The sequence below is a fragment of the Chelonia mydas genome, chromosome 5 (genome assembly GCF_015237465.2).
Source record: "Chelonia mydas isolate rCheMyd1 chromosome 5, rCheMyd1.pri.v2, whole genome shotgun sequence".
Lineage (NCBI taxonomy): Eukaryota > Metazoa > Chordata > Testudines > Cheloniidae > Chelonia > Chelonia mydas.
This window is the reverse complement of record NC_051245.2, coordinates 126,048,787-126,071,339: the sequence shown is the minus strand read 5'-3', so window position 1 is coordinate 126,071,339 and position 22,553 is coordinate 126,048,787. Positions and strand designations below refer to the sequence as shown.

The 22,553-nt window shown below is 40.2% G+C and overlaps 1 protein-coding gene across 3 annotated transcripts in view; it reads right to left on the bottom strand.

Moving 5' to 3' along the window:
* The window catches only part of GAK (cyclin G associated kinase), a 128,951-nt gene that overhangs the window by 40,488 nt on the left and 65,910 nt on the right, over positions 1-22,553 (bottom strand). For all 3 annotated transcript variants that reach the window (XM_037902267.2, XM_037902269.2, XM_037902268.2), the window contains 6 exons: positions 21,330-21,379; positions 21,091-21,239; positions 17,845-17,967; positions 15,266-15,399; positions 13,450-13,644; positions 11,772-11,889 (listed from right to left, as the gene is read on the bottom strand). In XM_037902267.2, the coding sequence (XP_037758195.1) occupies positions 11,772-11,889; positions 13,450-13,644; positions 15,266-15,399; positions 17,845-17,967; positions 21,091-21,239; positions 21,330-21,379 (769 nt within the window). The remainder of the gene's footprint in view (positions 1-11,771; positions 11,890-13,449; positions 13,645-15,265; positions 15,400-17,844; positions 17,968-21,090; positions 21,240-21,329; positions 21,380-22,553) is intronic.

The following is a 22,553-nucleotide window of genomic DNA, read 5'->3' as shown; positions in this document are numbered from 1 at the left end:
AAAGTTTAGTGTCCAAGATTCTTAACTGGTAAGTGCTCAGTCCTTTGGGAAGTCAAGCAATTTATCTAGGAGCCTAACTTTACACTTTTTTTTAAAAAGTTTTGGTTTTGTTCCAGAGGACAAATTGTCTTACATACCCTCCTTCTAGTAAGACACAGCTATCCTTATCTTACCAACCTCTGTGGCTTTCGAAAAAAGTGAAATCAGCTCTACTTATTTTGTAGCCAATAAATAGACATTTATAGTTTCAAGTAGTGACCTTCAGGGCTAGTTCTCCACTTTCAATGCACTAGCAGCAAGTTTCATAGTCAACATACATCAGTGTTCAATTACCAGGAAGTGGGAAAAGCTTCTAAGAAAGGCACCAAGAACTGCTTATGCCTGGATAGTAGCCTCCCTCAACATTTAACCAAATGTTATTCAAGCGACTTCTTCGCTGAGTTGGGAGCAAGATTTTTCTGATCTGGCAAGAGTCCAATTAAAATCCCACATGGAAAGCAAGTTTTCCAAATAGACAGTATGTAAGATACTACACTTGCTGGAGCAATGGTCTGAGCCAGTATGTTAAATCCTACCGATTCATACAGATTCCATTGCAGGCCACAGAACCTCACCTACCCACTCCTGTAATAGTCCCGTAACCTATGGCTGAGTTACTAAATCCTCAGATCTTGATTTAAAGATCTCACGTTACAGTGACTCTACCATTTAATCTAGTTCAAAATAGCAAGTGACCATGGCCCATGCTGTAGAGGAAGGTAAAAAACCTCCAGGCTCTCTGCCAATCTGACCTGGGGAAAAATTCCTTCCTGACCTCAAATATGGCAATCAGTTAGACCCTGAGCATTTGGGTGAGACCCATCAGCTGCACACCTGGGAAAGAATTCCCTACAGTAACTCAGAGCCCTCCCCAACTAGGGCCTCATTTTTGATGGCTGGAAATACTTGCTAAAAGCAGTCGCAGATGGGCCATATGCCACTGTAGGCAACCGCATCATACCATCCCCTCCATAAACTTATCAAGCTCAGTCTTGAAACAAGTTAGGGTTTTTTTGCTTGTACTACCCTCCTTGAAAGGCTGTTGCAGAACTTCACTCCTCTGATGTTTAGAAACCTTTGTCTAATTTCAAGCCTAAACTTATTGATGGCCAGTTTATATCAGGTTTCAGAGTAGCAGCCATGTTAGTCTGTATTCGCAAAAAGAAAAGGAGTATTTGTGGCACCTTAGAGACTAACAAATTTATTTGAGCATAAGCTTTCATAAGCTACAGCTCACTTCATCGGTTTTCCACTGAATGCATCCGATGAAGTGAGCTGTAGCTCACGAAAGCTTATGCTCAAATAAATTTGTTAGTCTCTAAGATGCCACAAGTACTCCTTTTCTTTCAGTTTATATCCGTTTGTTCTTGTGCCAACATTTGCCTTTAACTTAAATAATTCCTCTCCCTCCCTGCTGTTTATCGATCTAATTTATAGAGAGCAATCATATCTCCCCTCAGCCTTCATTTGGTTAGACTAAACAAGCCAAGCTCTTTAAGTTTCCTCGAGTAAGGTAGGTTCTCCATTCCACTGATCATCCTAGTAGCCCTTCTCTGCACCGGTTCCAGTTTGAATTCATCTTTCTTACACATGAGAGACAAGAACAGACTAAAGAACAGGAGTACTTGTGGCACCTTAGAGACTAATAAATTTATCAGAGCATAAGCTTTCGTGAGCTACAGCTCACTTCATCAGATGCATAGAATGGAACATATAATAAAGAGATAGATTAGACAGACAAGTTGGAAGTTAACTAATTAGCCTCTCACCGTTTGTATGGTAAGATGAGCTATTATCAGCAGGAGAAAAAAAAACTTTTGTAGTGATAATCAAGATGGCCCATTTAGACAGTCGATAAGAAGGTGTGAGGATACTTAAATGAAGGAAGTAGATTCAATATGTGTAATGACCCAGCCACTCACAGTCTCTGTTCAAACCCAAGTTAATGGTATCTAGTTTGCATATTAATTCAAGCTCAGCAGTTTCTCGTTGGAGTCTGTTTTTGAAGCTTTTCTGTTGCAAAATTGCCACCCTTAAATCTTTTACTGAGTGGCCACAGAGACTGAAGTGTTCTCCTACTGATTTTTTAATGTTATGATTCCTGATGTCAGATTTGTGTTCATCTATTCTGAGCTTGAATTAATATGCAAACTAGATACCATTAACTTGGGTTTGAATAGAGACTGGGAGTGGCTGGGTCATTACACATATTGAATCTATTTCCTTAAGTTAAGTATCCTCACACTTTCTTGTCAACTGTCTAAATGGGCCACCTTGATTATCACTACAAAAGTTTTTTTTCTCCTGCTGATAATAGCTCATCTTAACTAATTAGCCTCTCTCAGTTTGTATGGTAACTTCCAACGTGTGTGAGTGTGAGAGAGAGACTATATGTTCCATTCTATGCGTCCCATGAAGCGAGCTGTAGCTCATGAAAGCTTATGCTCTAATAAATTTGTTAGTTTCTAAGGTGCCACAAGTACTCCTGTTCTTTTTGTGGATACAGACTAACACGGCTGCTACTCTAAAACCTGTCAAGAACAGAATACAATATTCCAGGTGAGGTCTCACCAGTGCCTTGTATAATGGCAACAACACTCCCTTACATCAACTGGAAACACCTCGCCAGATGCATCCTAGTCCTGAATTAGCCTTTTCCATGGTCACATCACACTGGCGACTTATAGTCATGTTGTGATCAACTAATACACGAGGTCTCTCTTCCACCTGTTGTTTCCAACTGATTTAAGTCCCCAGCTTATAGCAAAAAAAGTCTTGTCGTGCATGGCCTTGCTCTTTGCACTATAAAATTTCACCCCATTTCTATTACTCCAGTTTTCAAGGCCATCCAAATCTTCTTGTAGAATATTGCAGTCCTCCTCCACATTGGCAATACTCCCAACTTTGTGTCACCTGCAAATTTTATTAGCATACGCCCACTTTTTGTGCCAAGATGATTAATGAAAATGTTAAAATAAGATTAGTCCCAAGACCAATTCATGAGAAACTCCACTAGTAACCTCCCTCCAGTCTGACAGTTCACCTTTCAGTATGACCCACTGAACCAGTTCTTTACCCACCTTTCAATTCATGTCCATCTTCTCCAATTTAGCTAATAAATTTCCCATATGGAACTGTATCAAAAATCTTACCGGAATCCAGGTACATAATATTTACTGCACTTACTTTGTCTAGAAAATCAGTTATCTTTTCAAAGACAGAACAGATTGGTCTGGCATGATCTCTCTTTTGTAAAACTATGTTGTATTTTACCCCAATTACCATTTACCTCTATTTCCTTAACTACTTTTTCTTTCAAAAGTTGTTCTAAGACCTTGCATATAATTGAGGTCAAACTAACGGGCCTGTAGTTTCTTTGGTCACTTTCATTTCTTAAACAAATTTGCAATTCGCCAGAGTATGACTCCCGAGTTTAAGGATTCATTAAAAATCCTTGCTATTGGGATCACAATTTCATGTGGCAGTTCCTTTAATATTCTTGGATGGAGATTATCCAAGTCCCCTGACTTGGTCACTAAATTCTTTGAGCTTGACTTCCAACTCAGATGTGGTAATTTCTACTTCCATATCCTCATTCCCATTAATCACCCTGCCAATGTCTCCAATCTCATCGTTACTCTTATTAAAAACGGAGGCAAGAATCTGTTTACGCTTTGGGCCATGCCTAAATTATCTTTTATTTCCATCCTCTGTGCTTCGCAGTCTCACTTCTTCTTTCCTTATTTTCATGGCTAAAGAACCTTTTACTGTTGGTTTTAACTTCATATGCAAGGTCCAACTCTGCTTGGCTTTTGGCAGTTCTCACTTTTTCCCTATATATTCTGGCTTCCAAGAGGTAGCTTTCCTTGCTGATCCATCCCTTCCTTTCATTCCTTGTAGGCTTTTTGCTTTCTCTTAATAACTTGTTTGAGATGCTTGCTCATCCAGTTTGGTCTACAACCCTGCCCCATGAATTTTTTCCTCTTGGTTCAGATGCAGGCTCCAGGTAGTTTTTGCAATTTTGACTTAAAGTCATTCCAAACCTGCTCCACATTCAGATTTTTGTGTTCTTCAGTCCAGTCCACTTCCCTAACTAATTCCCTTAATTTTGTGAAGTTTGCCCTTTGGAAATCAAGGATCCTAGGTGCAACCCTAGTTATCTATCCTTCCATTTAGCTTAAACTGAATTAGCTCATGATCACTTGAGCCAAGATTGTCCTCTACAACCAATTCTTCTTTGAGGACCTGGCTACTCACCAATACTAAATCTAAAATGGCATCGCCTCTTGTTGGTTTGGTGACTATTTGGTGAAGAAATCGGTCAGCTATCACATCCAGGCATACCTGGGCCCTACCATTATTAGTAGCATTTGTCCTCCAATCTATAGCCTCAGAAATTAAAGTCCTTCATAAGCACACAAATCCCAATAATATTTTATTTCATTAAAACCATTAAAGAGGTCTCTGTCCATATCCAAATCAGATCCTGGAGGTCTGTAGCAGACCTCAAGCACTATCCCAGTGGAGCCTCTGTTATCTTTCTTCTCTGAAGTAATTTTGACCCAAACAGATTCAGTTTTATCCATCCCATCACTCCTAAATTTCTTTACAGTCTACCTCATCATTAATATACAATGCTACTCCACCACCTTTACCTTTATTTCTGTCTTTCCTGAACAGTACGTACCCTTCAATCCCTGTACTCCAGTCAGACTACTATTCCAACATGTTTCTGTTATCCCTTTAATATCGGGTTTCACTTCCTGCACTAGTGGGTTTAGTTCCTTCATTTTGTTACTTAGACTCCTTGCATGACAGCGTAAAGACATCTTAGTTGTTTCTTCTTGGCTTTGCCCAGATTCCTTGTCTGATTAGGTACAGTCATTCTACTGCCAGTATCACCTGACTGTTACTGGCAGTGGTACTGGCACTATCTTTCCTCTTGATGTACAATCTCCTACCCTCTGTTGTTCCCTTCTCCTTTGCTGAATCCTCTAGGACTCTATTTTCCTTCCACTTGTTATTAGTATTAGGTGTGGAGATAACATGAGCATCTCTACAGAATTCCTAATTTAAAGCCCTTTTAATCAGTTGAGCCAACCTCCATCCTAGAAGTCTATTTCCCTCCCTACTCAGGTGGAATCCACCCCATGAGAACAGTCCTCTAACCATGAATGCCTCACAGAGGCTGAGCATCCAATGCCCTCTTTATAGCACCACTGCCTGAGCAGGCTCACCATAATCACTCTCCTCCTCTAGGAAAAGGTAGTATCCCACTGAAGATCACATGAGCATCCATTTCTTTAACTGTTTTTCCCAGCTTGGCATACTCTTCCTTAGAGAGACTCTAGCAAGATCATTTGTTCCCATGTGAAGGAAAAAATCAATGGATCCTTTACTACTCCCATTAGGATCCTCTTCAGCCTCAGTTCCACGTCGTGTACGTTAGTTCCCAACAGATAGCACACCCTTCTGTTCTCTGGATCAACTCTGGTGACAGATCTGCCTGCACTTCTTAGTAAGGAGTCTCCAGTCACTCGGACCTGTGCCTTTCTGGTCCTGCCACAATTCTCCGGCCTTCCCCCTTCTGTTTTTTCTGGCTGCAAGTCCTCGTCTTTTGTTCTCATTTGCAATCTTCTGTGAATCTGCTACAGGTATTCTTTTTTGTGAAGCCAAGTAAGCAATCAACACAAAGACATGCAGATATAAAACAGTCTCACCAGCTGACCTCTCTCGGCCCGGTTATATATAAGGAATGCCCGAAAGCCATATCAAAACCTTGATTTTTTTTTTTTTTAAATTCCTCACTGTACAGACATTGAGCTGCTCACTGACTGCTTTTTGCGTGCAGCAAAATGTTTTGGCTTAACGATCAGTCTAAAGAAGACAGAAGTCATGATCTAGTATCAACCGGGAAGTACTGCAATTACTCTAGTTGAGTCCATTGAAGATGTACCACTCAAGGTCACTGACAAATTTTGCTGCCTAGGCAGTGTTGGGTCATGTGAGGCAATAATGATGATATTACGAAGCACATTGATACAGACAGTGATGCCTTTGGACAACTTCAGTGTCATCACTGAAATGAACAAGGTATCAGACTGCCAACAAAAATTCCTGTTTACCTTGCTGTCGTCATCCCCATACACTTCTATGGCTGCACTATGTAAACCGCTTAACAACACGACATAAAATGCTGGTACCTATTCCATGTATGATGTCTACAGCTGATAAGAGGTATATAATGACAAGATTTAGTTCCAGATATTGAGGGATCCTTAAGTTCTGCAATATCACAGGCATTGAAGTTTTTATAGCAAAAGCACAGCTGTGATGGTGCGATCATGTGGTCCGTATGCCTGAGAATAGAATACCAAAGACAGTCTTCTACGGAGAATTGCAACTGGAACTCATTTAGGGACAGACCAAGAAAACGCTACAAGGACACTCTCAGGGTCAACCTCCAATCTTGTAATGTAGACTTCAACATCTGGGAGCACTTAACCCATGACAAGATGCAATAGTGGCAGCTCTGCCACCTTAGACTGAAACATTTTGAGATCTCATGGATTGCTGCAATCAAGGAGAAGTGTGCAAGGCATAAAGCTAAAAGTAGAGCACATTCATCTACAATTGTCTTCACTGGTGGCACTTGTGTACAGGGCTACAGGTCCAAAATTAGTCTCTTCTCAGGACCCACAATAAGTGACTGCAGCTCAGCTGTCCCAGTCAACAGAAGACTCCATTACTGTGCAGAACGCTCCCTGAAAATAATCTGGGAGAAAGTTTTACAGAGTTTGATTGCAGATGCTGTCTCAGAAGTTCAACATCTGGATTATCTCTAACTCCATTAGTTTACCAAGACGTGGAATTAGAAATTCAAGGAAATTCTCAAGCTATTTTTAAGCTATTTTTAAGCTTAAAAGCTATTTAAAAAAGCTATTTTTAAGCTCAAGCTATTTTTAAGTTTTAAATAATTGCTGGAAAACCTGAGTATTATCCCAATCAGAACTGAATGCTGCACAAGTTACCAACGGCCCATTTTTCCTAACCACGTATTTTCTTTATTAGCAAATTGAACTAAAACTACCAAGTTGTGATTTCTAATAGGAACCAGAAAAATCATCTAAATGAATCTGGCTTCCAGATTTTCCAGACTTGCCAGGAAAGTTTGCCTGAAGTTTCTTGTAAATCATTATGTTTTATATGAAGAGCTGTCTGACTAAAGTGGATAGCCGCAAACAGGACAGTAATCCCTATATGCCAGTTACAGGTGGTAAACATATGCCATGAGCTAGCCGCACATGTTCTCAGTGTAAGTTAGAAATGTAAACTTGATTGTTACTTTACTTCCGAGTCAGGGATTTCTGAGGTTGTGGTGTGGAGATTGAGCTGCAACAGATTCACATGACTATGATGTAGCCATGGTGGCATGTAGAATGGACTTCCATCTTCAACGGTCCCTTGCAAGTTTTCTTTGACAAGATCAGCGTAGGAGGATCTGAGCTGCTTAAATCCCTAATTGCATCTTCCAATCTCATGCATGATTAGCCTTGCACTCTACTTCCCTCAACCGTAGCTCTATAAAACTTCTGTAAAAGCGTATCTTCTTCTGCATGTTGGGCATGACCCCAACATTGAAGTCTTGTTCTCAACTGGTGCAAGACTGCAGCAAGCCAGGATCATTCAAGTACCTCGTTTGACAAAAATCAAACCAATCAATGTTAAGAATACACCGTAACTTCTGACACTGAAAAAAAAATTTAGTTCCTCTCAACTGGTTTTAATGGCCATGATTCTTTTCCACATAACAGTTATCATGACTACAATATTGAACACTCACATCACAGTTGTCACACAGGCATCTTGCCACCCAAACCGAGGCCTTGGAAGATGCTGAAACATCATTTATGCAAGACCAATCCGACGTGTGACTTCTTTGGTAATAAAACCTCCTGCTGACAACTGAATACCCAGATAGATACAACTATTCACCCATTCAATGTCATTGCCATCTACATGCATCAGCAGCAGATTGTTCATTTCCATTTTATAGGAGGCATGCATAGCTTTGGTTTTTATCACCACTGATCTTGCGTCCCATAGATTCTGCAGTTTTTTGCAGCATTAACTATAGGAGGTAAATAGTCTCTCCAAAACAGACAGTATCAGCTGCATAACTGAGTTGCTCTAAAGATGAATCTTTAAATTTCACACCACCTACTTTGGCCTCAATCAGTTTTGTCTATTAGATAGTCTATTAGAACATTAAACACAGAAGAGAGAATGTATTCCTGGTGTACCCCCAATTCTACTGAAAAGCATCTGCAATAGAACCATTGACCCTCACACAATGAAATGTATCATGGTACAGTTCCTCCACTAGGCAAATTAAGTCCTCAAGCATGCCATAATGGTATAGCAATATCCACAGTGCTGATGGACGCATCGAGTCAAAATCAGCTGCTAAGTCCATAAATGTGATTTCAGTTTCCTTTGTCACTCTAGCTGCTCTTTAACGTTCCATGGAACATATATAGCTGGGGTGGCCAAACCACAGCACGTAAGCCGCATGCAACTTTACAAGAGTTGAAGTGCGGCTCTTGGAGCCCCTTTCCTCATTCTGGTAGGCAGAGAATGTTTGGGGGAGTTTGGGGCTTCTGCCCAGCAGAGGGTGTGTGTGTGTGTGTGTGTGTGTGTCTCTCAGGGTTTCAGTCCCATGGGAGGCGCCTACTGGTGTGCCCTGGCTCTCGAACTTCTGAAGAGTGTCATATACAGCTCAGAAGGTCAGTAAATTTGGCCATCCTTGATAGATAGCATGGATTGTCGATTGACCTGGATGGTTCTCCCTCATTTTTAGGTTGAGACAGTATTTCTATCAGTTCAGTTGTATGATCATAAGCACCTTCCCTGGGATTGACAGCAGCGTTATTCCTCTATAATGTGAGCAAACTGAATGGTCTCCTCCCGCACCTTTCAAAAAAGGATGTAGGCCCTTTTCCAATCTTCTGGAATGTGACTGGTTTCCCAAATTTTTAAGGCAACTCTATGAAGCCAGTGAACTAAACCATATCCTTCAGCAGTTCTGATTAAATAATGTCAATACCAGGCGATTTATTACTTCGTAACTGGTCGACTGCAAATATCACTTCCTCTAGTGTCACCAGCCTGTTTTCTGCTGGGTTCATTTGTTGATTAAGGACTCTGTTCCGACCTTCCAGTGCATCCATTCTGCACCATGCCTCTTTTTTCCTCTCCCATAATTTGATGACCTCCTCAGTAATCCAGCTGCTGCTTCTTTATTCTCCTTAGCCCCAGTTTTCCAGCAACCTTTGACAGAATCCTGAAATGAAGTCCACTCCTTCTCCATGGTAGTCATCCAATATAGAATATTTGTTGGAAATCGCTACCGTCTGACTATTGGCGATCACTTCACTATACCACTGGTTCTTTGTTCCAAGAGCTGGTCCCAATCTGGATAAAGTGGGAGGGTTGGGCGATGACCTGGCAAGCCAGCCGCGTAAAACATCTCTAGCTTCACCAGCAGCAGAGCTGGAGCTATTTGATGTACGTTACTGAACTGGATCCAGATCTGCTACAATTAAGACAAAGGACTTCAGAGATTTGACATCCAAACTCTCTGTGGCTCAGCTTTGATTAGTAAGAGTCAGTCCAGCCATGGACTACCTTCTATCTTCTGTAAACTTGTCATATGGAAGGCTGTCATTTAGTATACCAACTATCTTGGATTTCTCCAATTTTGGCAGATTTCCTCAGAGAGGCAAATACAGCTAAGCTTGGCCTCTATGGTATTCAGAGGTTTCCCTGAGTATCACGAGACAAAAGTTCCCATGAAAACCTAGCAAACCTAGGAAACCTGAAGGAGGAATTACACAGATTGAGTGAAGAATGTGTAGTAGAGAAATACAATAGTGAAAAAAATCTGAAAAACTAACTTCTACCAGCACTGAAACTATTTGCATAGATGACGAAATCCTTTTATCCATTATATTTGCATGCTAAAATATTGTTTTCAGAACCTCTGAGAGACAATAATTCCTTGAATTCTGTAGGTAAGTAATCCTGAAATGTATAAATATTTAATATTTCACATATGTATCTCCAGACTTCACTATGGCTACACCAAAGCAGAGAAAGCTAGCACTTTTAGTAATTTGGGTTGAGAGAGACTTCACATGCAAGCTTTGCTTTTATAGCCTGAAAAATGTTAGCATTTTTAGTTGAAAGAAAAATCATGAAGCAACAATATTCTGTTGTCTCCTGCAGAGTGAAGGATAGTAAGGAGACTATGCACTGAGCCAAACCCCAGATGGAAGCAGGGCACTGGAATAGATGGACTTCCTAATCTGTGCGGGATGGAAATTCCTGGAATCCCACTTTGCTATTGGCCCAAATACCTATTCCAGTTGTGGTCTCTGTGTTCTGGACATTAAAAAAAAAAAATCTCACTATCATACAAGTTAGCAAAGAGGTATCATGGTGCCCCCCCCATGATCATGGTAAAGTATATTATACGCCAGCTCTCTTGCGATGGAGAAAGAAAAGGAAGTCAACTCTTGAATGTTAAATGTGCTAGGATGCATGCTCTCTTGTTTATGCAGCTGTCAGATGGCTGGACCCTTCATGAATACAGTGAGGCAAGGCACCAAAACAGATGTTGGGGGTCGGGGGAAATAGTCCCTATTTTTAGAGATGCTGAGCATCCATAAAACACACTGACTTCAATGGGAGCTACTCCATGCTCTGCACTTAGGTTTGTAAGTGGCTTAATTTTTCATATATGTGCACTTTGGATAGTAATTTTAGGCGCACACACTGTGAAAATCATCGTCCAAGTTAAGTCATCTTAAGAAAATGAGCGTCAATTCTAGCTAGAGTTAATCACTTACTACATGCTCTGAATAATGAAGAATCAAACAGTGACATTTTATATCTAAAATTCAGTCTCCCCAGAACTGGGAAGGATGGTGGTCTCTGTTTCAGTGAGAGTTCAGATAGTCCATACAAGTTCAATCTGATACTGTATCTATCACAGAATAAGTCAGAAAACATAATTCTGTTTTTCAGTGCCATGACAATAGCAAGGGATTCCAAACAAACATTTTACACAACTGTAATCAGAAAGCCAAGAAGGTAGCTGTTTAAGATTTTGTTTTAGTGATTTACTCTTGGCAATTGATGTGATTAGAGAGCCTGTATTATACTGCGGTTTGACTTTTAGACACAAAAAAGTGATCAACCTTTCTTTTGGTGAGAAATAAAAACAGATGAAGACTCCTGGCTAAAACATGAAGTTCTGATTTTTTTCTTACTTCTAAGTAAGGAACTTCGGCAGAACTTCATGGAGAACGGAGAAGTCCAGGACAGGCGCTCCAGGCATCAGACGCTGGGGATAACTACCAGTTGTTGAAATGCTTGCTTACCAGAAAATGCTGAAAAAGGAGCAACTAACTGTACACTTCTTGTCAGAATGCTGACCAGAGGCTGCATGTCATGACAGGACTGAAAGGGAAGGTTGAAATCCTAGCCACCTGAAAACCTCAAACTCTTTTCTCAAAGACAGATGAGCACACAGAAGGGCAACAGTAAAACCACTTAAGTCAAACTACTAACAACCAACAAACACCACAGTAATCATGAAAGAGACCGTCGGGATTGTTCTGCATTGCGAAGAATAAACCCTGTAAAGGTTCCATTAAGTATGTCGTTACCTTGGCTTGAAGTCTGCCTCCTAATGTTGACCTGGCATGATAGATCACAATGAGAACATCACCTTGGACGGTTATACCCAATTGGATTACGGCTTTGCCATCCTCAGTTTTGAAGTCTCTGAAGAAAAAGCACATCTCATGTTAAGTTTCAAGAAAAACAACTGCCTTGAAATTGATGTGTTTTTACCTGTTCTGTCTGGTTACTCCAGGTCCTTCTAGGCAATTTAGAAATTCCAGAACTTTTTTTTACTATGGAACTAGGACTTGATATTTCAGAAAGTAACGTCTTTTTTAGAAATTGTCCCTCTCCCCACAGGAGACTGAGGCCCATTTAGACCAGCCTACTATCTTGCACAGTGGCAAAGAATCAGATTGCTGTTACCACACTACTGAGCTGACCATAAAACTAGTTACCACACTACTGCACGCATCATAGCAGTGAGACACTATGTCTTCCTAATGCCCATTCCTACTGCTCTCCTTAGCTTATTGCTAGGTTAGATAGATTATCTCCCAAATTTGCTTCACACTCAATGCCCCCCTCTCAAGGAGGAGCAACCACCTTTCCTAGCTTCTATAACAGTATGTAGCTCTGCCCCTTGAAAGGATCAATTTCATAGCTGCAGAGAGCTGTGGGTGAGGTCTGAGCAGGCATGTGAAAGTTGTCAGGGGCAAAATGACAGACCATCACGCTGGTAGCACAGATGCATCTGCACATGCTGGGCTCCTGAAAGACCATTGCTGAGCTGTGGTCTTCCACCACTTTCCCAGTTCATCTCTCTGGGAAGCTCTCCTAATTCAGTGTGTTTAGAAAGTGCAACCCCATTTGTATCCCCTATTTTTAACTCCCGGAAGCAGGCCTGACCTTCAAATGTCAGTGGAATTTTTCTCCGCTCCTCCTTACCACCAGAGTTTGGGATTTGAAATAGAGGACTACAATAATATGCTGCTAGTACCAATTCTCTTCCTGCCTAGGTCCCAGACTCTCCCAGAAGCATAACCATGACACTTTCACATTCAAATTGCCAAGACTACAGCAATCCTGCTCAGCTCAATCTGCTCCTGGAAGAGCTGACAGGAACTGTTGCTGTGTAACAATATGAATCCAGTTGAATTTAGGAAAATAATTCAGGAGAGTCTTCCGATTAAGAGATCATGTGGGAAAAACACAGCCATCTTAAATCAAAACGGAGTTGCTGCCATTTCAATACTGTCTTTCCCCAGTTCAGGTGCTGCTTTTAATCACTGAGCTGAAGCTGAAAACAAGTTGCTAATCTCTGTTGTGAGCTCCTGATCTCATTTTAAATGGCCAAGTTTTAATAGGGATGTATTGACTTAACATATAGAATTTCACTAGGCACAACATTAACACGTTATATCTATCCCCTGCACAATACCAAGGGTTTAAATGCGAGTCTGAATACTAACTAACCGCTGTTCTGAGACTGTGTATGGAGTTAGGCCTTCCAGACAGAACTTGGGTAGAGTATCCCCAGGTCTGCCCTCAGTGACCCCCAAGCAAAGGCAGAACAGACCAGTTCTTTCCGTGCAAGATTTGTATGAGAGGTGTATTCGCTGCACCAGCACAGTAATCTTTGGGGAGCAATGTTTCAGTATTAAAACAGCTCCAGAAAGAGTTCAAACTTAAGTTTAGGAAACAAGTTACAACTGCACTTACTTCATTTTGTCATATTCCTGTGAAGTAGTGGTCACTCTTTCATCCCCAACATAAACTTCACAAAAAGGCCTACAGCCATTTCGCAGCTTGCTGAACAGAGGAACTGGTGTCATGGTAATTGATTTGATAAGGATTGGCTTGCTGTGAGGAATAATGGGTTCTTCTGCCATCATGTCACACATGTACTCTATATACCTGTCAAAACAAGAGGTATTCATTCAGAAAAACAATACAGCCTAGAAATGCATGATTCAAAACTTACCTTGTCATTGTAAATATTCAATTCAACAGTGTTGCATGACACCATTACTCATAAGCATAAGGGAGTGCATTTAACAGCACGTTAGGAAACTTACGTCTGATTTTATCTATTTCAAAGTCAACCTTGCATGGAAAGAATGAAACAGAGAAAAGGGGAAAACAATCTAAATGTGTATGTCTAAACACATTTCACCCATGGCCAAAGGAGAGTTACTACAGCTGTATCCATGCACAAATTCCCATATTGTTCTAACTTAGGCACCTATATGGCCCCCATCAACAGTAGTTGAGTGCCTCAGTCTTCAAAGCATTTCTCCTCCCAACACCCCTGTGAGGTGGGGGATATGCTAATATCCCCATTGTACAGATGGGGAACTGAACCACAGAGGGACCAATAAAGGTCACATAGGAAGTCTGTGATGGAGCAAGGAATTTCACCCAGCTCTGTCAAATCCCAGACAAACATTCTAACCTCCAGACCATGCTTGGATTCATCCTGGTCAGAATGCACTGACTATTTCAGTAGTGGGGCTTTAAAAAACTTAACCAATTTTAACCAAGCTGTATCTAATTTAAATAATTCTAAACTGTAGTGTACAATTTTGCTCCTCTGCAGTTTGCTAATCCACACACCTCCTTTTCAGAAATCTCTTGATTCTGAAAGGCAAAGATTTATTGGCAGATGCTCTAGTGAAGTCACTTGTTACTTAGATTTCAGTACTTTTACAAAATCTAAATACAGTCCACCTGAAAAACTCAAGTTATGCTACAGTTGCCAAAATAGATGATACAATGCATCAAAAAGATATGCATTTACTCTTTTTAAAGTAGTATGTATCCTCTTATTCACTAAATATGCAATGAACTGACTTCAAGTTAGTACTTGTTATACTTTTGGATTCTGTAAGTCTGAAGTGTGTTCAGACAGCTGGAACTTACGTCCACAATGAACAAGCTATACTTTTTGTCTCTTCTACATTTGAGACTATAGGTTATACTTTGCTATGTAAAGAAGTATTTAGGACAGTTTTCATTTCAAGCATTTTACAACCTCAGCTTTCATTCTTAATGTAGTTCCAACACACATCATGTTGATTTGTTCAGTAATTAGGGTCACATGAAAAATACAAAAATCTTGCAGAATTCAAAATTTACCCAGCTCTATAGAAAAGGAGGACTTGTGGCACCTTAGAGACTAACAAATTTATTTGAGCATAAGCTTTCGTGAGCTACAGCTCAATTCCACTGAATGCATCCGATGAAGTGAGCTGTAGCTCATGAAAGCTTATGCTCAAATAAATTTGTTAGTCTCTAAGGTGCCACAAGTCCTCCTTTTCTTTTTCCGGATACAGATTAACACGGCTGCTACTCTGAAACCAGCTCTATAGGTGACTCATTTGGTTTTTCACGTTTTATCATTCTAACAGACTAATTCCTAAATCAACTACCTTGCCCTACAAATTGGTGTGCTAATTTTTTTTTTTTTTTTTTACACAGTACATGTTCATATGTAGATTTGCTTCAACAATGCTTTGGAGAGAGATTGATACTGTACCTTTTATGAGAAGGCCAAATGCCAGGTGGACAGCGTTTCATACTGAACATATAAACCGCAGCCTCCGCAGTAGTGAAGAGACGGCAAAAACATAAAAAAGAGCAAACTACAACAGCAGATGCCGCTCTTCCATCCTACAAAAAATTGTGACCTAAAGTTATTAAACCTAGTTGAAAATGTTAAGAAAATTACTGAAGAACATGCCTGTCTACACAAGAAGCCAAGTTCATATCCTTTATTTCAAGTTATGAACTAGGCATAATTTAAGTTGATAATGGCTGGTTTTTGAACCACAGTTTTACTAATAAGGCTTTAATGTCGTGGGATCAGTAGCAAATTTCTTTAATAATTAAAATTAAATGTTTTTAAAGATGAAACATAAAAGCTAAGCAAGAAATAAACTGAATTAAGTGCTCATTTGAATGCTAGCAATTACTGAGTAGTTACTAACTTGAGCTTTATATTATCTCAGAGTTCTGAGTGTTCATTTTCTTAGCATCAGTACGCAAATTTTTAACCACATTGTCTGGCTGCTGAGTGGGAGATCCACTTTAGGCACTTCTTCTGCTGACAAGTTAAGGGGCTTCCATTACAGCACCAGTAAGCCTTGAGGTGCACAGGAATAATCAGCAAAGCCATGCAGTCAACATTGGCTCCAATTCCTGCCCGGCAATACATCTTTGGTAATTACTCATATTTAGAGGAACACAGAGGGAAGTTTGAGACATTAAAGAAAAATTCTCGAGCAAAAATGTCATTTTGACAGGGCAAAACATTCAGGAAATGCAACACGATTAAGACCACATAAGAGAAAAAAATAGTTAATTGGTAAACAAGTCTCTGATGACAGAGCTTTGCACTTCATACAGAAGCTTGATAATTTACAGAATGGAAACAAGAGAAATGTCAATATAAGGGGGTTGTGAAAAAGAAAAGCATGGACTTCAGTTAATTTGTCCCACCACATTTTGATGGGAAGGTGGTGACTGAATATAGTAACAAAGCTAGTGCTTGGATCAGAAGTCATTAAGAGAGTAATTCAATGCAAAAAAAAGTCTGAGCCTGCTGAACTCTGAAGATCTCTCCCCCATACCCTCCCAACAACTTCAAAGCAAGTTAACAGATTATGGCTACATTATTTCACAGTAGGAGTGCAACCTTCTTAAAATACTATGTATACCAGCAAAATATGAATTTCAGTAGCATAGGTCAAATATAGCCATTTGGTGAACTATTTAAACTGGAAGGCTTATTTAAATGAAATCATTGTAGTTTTATCATCGAGTTCTAAACGTGACTGTTCATTAAGGATGACCATCATTCTGTCTGCATAAACCCCAAGTTATTAGGCTTTACTGCAGGTGAACACGTAAGGGAGGGGGTATAATGGTGCAGTGCAGCCTCCTGGCAGCTACTTCATTCTATGGGCTAGAATGGCAGTTTCTGCACCAATTGTGAAGGAATGGTAGAGCCACTGGATGTGTTATTAGAAATCCCATAGCCCCTCTAAGTCCAGAAGGTCCTTCGTTAAATGCAGCTTACGTGGGGCAAAAAGCTTTACTTGAGGTCTCCACATAAAGATTACTTACTTCTAAAGTAGCAGGGCTTATATTATGAAATACAGTGTTACTGGTTCATTCAGGGGAGGCCTTGCACAAATACATGGGTAAAGAAGAATTATAAATCCTTTACATTAATCCTTAATTTTGTTTTTCCAGCTCCTTGCATGCTGTTTCACCTCTATGGGGAAATATCAACAGAACTACGATCATCATTAAGACACTATCTAGTTCTCTGGAGTTTGTTTAGCTCCTCGATCACATCTTCAGAATGAAAGACACTTTAGGCTTATGCAGTTACTCAGAAAATTTACTGTATCTTCTAATTAAAACCACCAGTTCGGAGACTTTTTTGTTTTTCTGGTTTCTAAACAGAGGAACTTCTAGTAAGAAGAATCTGAGATCTGCATATGGCAGGTATTGCTCTTTTCTATTAAAGTAGAGGAATTTATGCCAGTACTATGTGAAGTGTCTGACCTGCAGCCATACCTCACTCAAGTTTCCCATCATGTCACATCTCAAACAGGGCTGAACCATGTATATGCATTAAAAAGAGATCTCCATAGACTACTGCAAGAAATGGTGTTAACTCATGAGATATCACTCCTGAGTCTGTACTGAAACAGTGCCTCTAGCATGGTATTTAGAGACACTACACTGGTGGAGGTACCATCTTAGATGTCAACTAGGCTCCTAAACACACATGGAATTTTTAAACAATCACAGCTTTTCTTGTGAGAGCTGTGCATTAACTAAAGTTGTACTGGGAAGCAAAAAGGGAATGTATTTAACTTTTCTTCTTCTTGACCTATTGAACACCAAATTGGTGCAAGTTACACTATTTTACCACATAAGCGCCTTTCCCCCCCCAAAAGAAAACACAGACGTAGACTGGTACAGAATTGGCTTAAGACTGTAAAAATCAACGTTACTCATAAACAAGGATTGATTAATACTGCAATCCTCACTGTCACCAAAAGCTGGACTAGATGAAAAACTTCAGATGTACCTACTACTTACAAGGCAGTGTACAATGCAAACTTTTTTGTGATCTTGCTTTAGCCATAAATGCATGTTCTTGCAAATGCTGTAAAGGTTTTGAAGATTTGGTGCACGTCTTGCTGGCCAACCACATTCAGAAACCTGGGTTGGGGAATTAGGTAAGAGATAAGAAAATAAAAGTGACTACTACCACACTTATATAAGCTGTAACAACAACAAATTGGCAGTTCTGCATGTAAATATTAAATCCAAGAACAAATTAAAACAGGAGCAGTCTCAAATGAGATCTCAATTTGGATAAGCTCTTCACAATATTCAGCCCGAAAGGTCCTTAATCCTGACTGTTGTCTCTGGGTGCTACAGCAATACAAATAAACAGCTACAACATGAAGTTGCACAAGGCTGTTTAAATATCAGGGGGTAAGTCTATGTTACAATAAAAACCACACTGCACCAAGTCTCAGAGGCTGGGTCAGCTGGCTCAGGTGGAGAGGCTATAAAATTGTAGTGTACACGTTGGAGCTCGGGCGGAAGCATGGGCTCTGAGACCACTCACATCATGGGGTCTCAGACCCCAGGCTCCAGTTTGAGTCTGAACATCTACACTGTAATTTACAGACCCGCAGCCTGAAACCTGCGAACTGGAGTCAGCTGATCCAGCCCAGCTGTGGCTGTACTGTGGGTCTTTTATTGAAGCATAGACAGACCCCCAAACACACTACGTAATCCTCCTAAAAAGACTGTCTTAATGTCAGGGTCAGAAAAAAAATCGGCAGAACGGAGAGTTCTGCTGACTTAGGCAGGTTCTGGGCACCCAGAAACTATATTAGAATGGGAGAAGCTATTACTTTAGAATGGGAGTCAAAATAAGCTGGGAGAGGATTCAAAACTAGCATTAACTTCAATTGTAATGAACGCAAAAGACAAGAAAGTTCTGAGAAAGTCTTGTATTGGTGGATGAGCATAGGAGTGAGAATTTAAGCATGAGTTAGAGAAATAGCTGCCTGCCAGGCCTAGATTATCCACAGATGAGGAAACATCCATTTTGCAATGGCTAGTCAGCGGAGTATTGAAGTTATAAGTATGTTGTGTTCCTCTGTGATCGTAACATCACAATGAGTCTCAAAGGTGAGTCTTTCTGGACACTGAAGGAGTCTTGAATGCTATTAGCTTCTGACATGGCTGCTTTCATTCAGCAGGATACTCTAAATTTAGAAACTGTCTTCTTTTTATGTCCACAACAATGAATTAATGAGTCCAATTTGTAGCATGACTATATTGTGGAGACAAAATTTTGCCCTGTTAATATCCAGAGAATTAAGTAGCATGTCCTTTAGGTGTATGAGGTTCAAACAAAGATGAAAAGGAAAAGCTTCCGGATTCAAGGGAAACGAAGAGCTTATTTTCCAGAATAAATTTCTGTGTGTGAAGGAAACCCTGTTTTCATAGGTCCTCAAATACCTCTGGCTATTGATGGGAACCTTATCAAGATCAGTTTGAGCAAGAGCATTTGACAAATGCAGATCCACACTTAGCTTCTGACTACAATGGAACAAGGAAGGACCGTGTCACTGACCGGCTAAATGAACAGTAAGGCCTGACAAACTTCAGGAGGTCACTTAAGGCTTTGGATTTACCAATTTCAACAGTGCCTTCACCCCATGCCAAGGAGGCTTGGGCTGTTACTGCATGGGCAAACAAACACTTTAAATATGCCTGCTAAGGAACTGTATATCTTATGGGTAGACTCGAGTTTTCTGTCCAGGGAATGAGATTTCTGTAAACTGCAAATGTTATTTGAATTGGAAACTTTGGATAAAGTTAGACTTTTTTTTTTTTTTTTTTTTTTTAAAGGAAAAGTGGTGCATTTGGAGGACCTTTTTAAATTTTTTTTAGTGTTGGAGGCATGTTGCTGATAAAGCTCTTACTTTCAGGATTTTTCCAAATGCATTATGGTTCACAATAATCTTAGCATTAACATTGTGCACCCCAGAAACATTTAGGCTAAGACCCTAAAGATCCCTCAATCTTTCAGGCTTAGTCACTTTCCAGGCAGCTTTAGGCAAACAGCTCATCCTCCCCATCTGAATTCTAATCCTCAGGCTCCCATTTGCAGACAGAGGGAATTCTCTTTTAGGTCTGAGGTGCTACCTCGTGTCCTTCTATGGCGAGGAGGGGACTTGTGGGAAGAAGGGGTAAATGGCAAGGACACGCCAATGGAAAGCACAGTGCTGGGCAGACACATGATTTGGGGGGAGAAGGGGGCAGAGGAATATTATTTAACTCTTATATGGATGAAGAAGGGATGTTAATGGAGAGATCCCATCTTACGGCTTACGGTCCAAGAAGGGACCTGAAATAGATGAGACTTCCAGACTATCCAATACTAACACCTCTCTGGGGTGAGAGATCTCCCTGAGATGCATGGACTCCTAGCTGTATAAAGGTCAAACCAAAGCCTGAAATGTATAGTACAAGAAGATCTGGGGACAGCATTAGGGCATGGTTCTGCTAGAGGCCTGAGGTATGTCAACTTGAGACTTTGCTGTTGAGCCAGTCACAGACTGGTTGAGAGACAGAAATCAAAAGAGGAGCAAAGAAGTGTTCATTGATACCGGCTAGGTAGGCCATAAAGTATCTTCTATCTGGTTATGGAGTAAGTCATGTCCTCTCCCCACCCCCTTTCCAGGTTCTGCAGAACTGGACAGGAAGAGTTTCACATAGAAGGGCAGGCTGGGTTATGCTGCATCCACCATTTCAGTAAGCAGCAAGGAGTAGGCATGGCTAGATCGCTCACTTGAGCGAGGGCGACATTTGTGGGCTGGGTCCAGATGGAAGAGAAAGATGGAAAAAGGAGAAATCCCAGTAGCGAAGCCATCGTAGGTAGCCCCCACGGCAGTGAGGGAAGCCTCTGCAAACAGGTGGAATACAGGTTTGTTCCTGAACCTCATGTACTATATACATATACGGAGATTCTGGGTGCCTAGATGTTTCTTCAGCAAAGCTACACCATTCCAGTAAGTGGAAAAATCCTTCCTATTACCAAGTCTGAATTGGTGGTAAAAGCATGGCAGAGGTAATGTTGCCATGAGACCTTTAACTTTTGTAATTGCTCATTTGTGAGTTTAACTATGCATCCTAAACATTGGATTGCAGAAGACTGTAGCATGTAATACAACAAGAAGTGGTAGATCTACTCAATTTATTGTGTTAAAAGACCTACTAAAGGAAAAAAATCAATATGCAAGAAAAACACATACACACCCTATTATGAAATCTTGAAGACCTGTATGTTCTTGGAGATAGATTGTAAACAGCATAGTGTCCAGGGTGTTTAGAGTCTAAAAATAACCGTACGTCTTCTATGTTATTTTTGATGGCAGATTCTACACCTTCTGCTGGAAAGGACATCACTGAAAACAGAACATCACCAATGTTTGAGGTATCAACTTTTACAAAACCACAGTTAAAAACAATGATTAAGAAAGATGAAGCTATCATACCAGCAATTCTGGAAGTGATATATGATATATCTAAATCTCCCTTTGCATAACTGAAATAAAAAAAAAAACAGGTCTAAGTTAATATATTTAAAAAATGAATTCATTCAAATGCAAATAGAAATTTCTGAAGCAGTAGTAAGAGCTCTGCTTAAAGCAGGATAGCTGTGCACTGCAGGGTAACACAAATACTGCAAGACCAAATACATTTAACTACGAAAGGTAGCTGTTGTGGAAATAGATTAGATTTTCAAATGGAGACTTTTTTTTTTTTTTTAAACAGACAGTCCTTGCACTTACGCATGAGGCGGCTAAAAAATCTTAACCAGTGCAGTTATGACATATGGTGGCATGACTGAAGCAACTCACCTTCTTATCAACTTCCAGCTATTCAAACCTTTTTATCAGTATCTTCCTACGTTAGGTACTTCTATGGACCTCATTATTACAGTATCAGAGTGTCTCAAACTTTAATGCATTTATCCTCAACACCCTATGAGGTATGGAAGTGCTATTATCCCCATTTCACAGATAAGGAAGTGGAGCACAGAGATTAAGCAATTTACGTAACAGCACACAGGAAGTACGGGGCAGAGGAGAGAATTATACCTAGGTCTCCCAAGTCTCTGACTAGCACCCATCCTTCTTTCCTACACAGGCTCTTATTTCCTAAGCAGTAATTAAACGTTTCCCATTTTATGATTTATATTTGAATTCTATTTTGGAGACTATCTAGTAGGTAAATTGAATATTTAAGATGCACTTCCATGAAAAGTAGCCAGTATGAATTTACAGAAGACAGATCATAGCTAAAAATGTAAGGAAGAAGTTATGTATATACAGCATTTGAACTGGAAAGTAGCTTTTGAAAGAGGGCTTCAAGACACTAGCAGGTAAGGTATCGTATTGTATTGTACATGGGTGGGCCACATAGGTAGCAAGCTGTTCAGCAATAATAAGTAAGCAGGAAAGAAAACACTTACGAGGTACAGAAAACTAGATCAAACTACAATTAGTATTTGGACAATTTGTTACAAGGGGGTTTAAATCTGTCTACGACACGGAAGATAAATGACTTGTAACGGTAGTAATCTATATACAGTAGGGTTACTCTAAGAGGGGAAAAAAAGGAGACATCATCGTGAAGCCTTCCTGCAGGATAGAGAATAAACTAAATGCTAGCATTAATCTTCAGAGATTCTGTCTGCTCCACCACCACACAGCTCC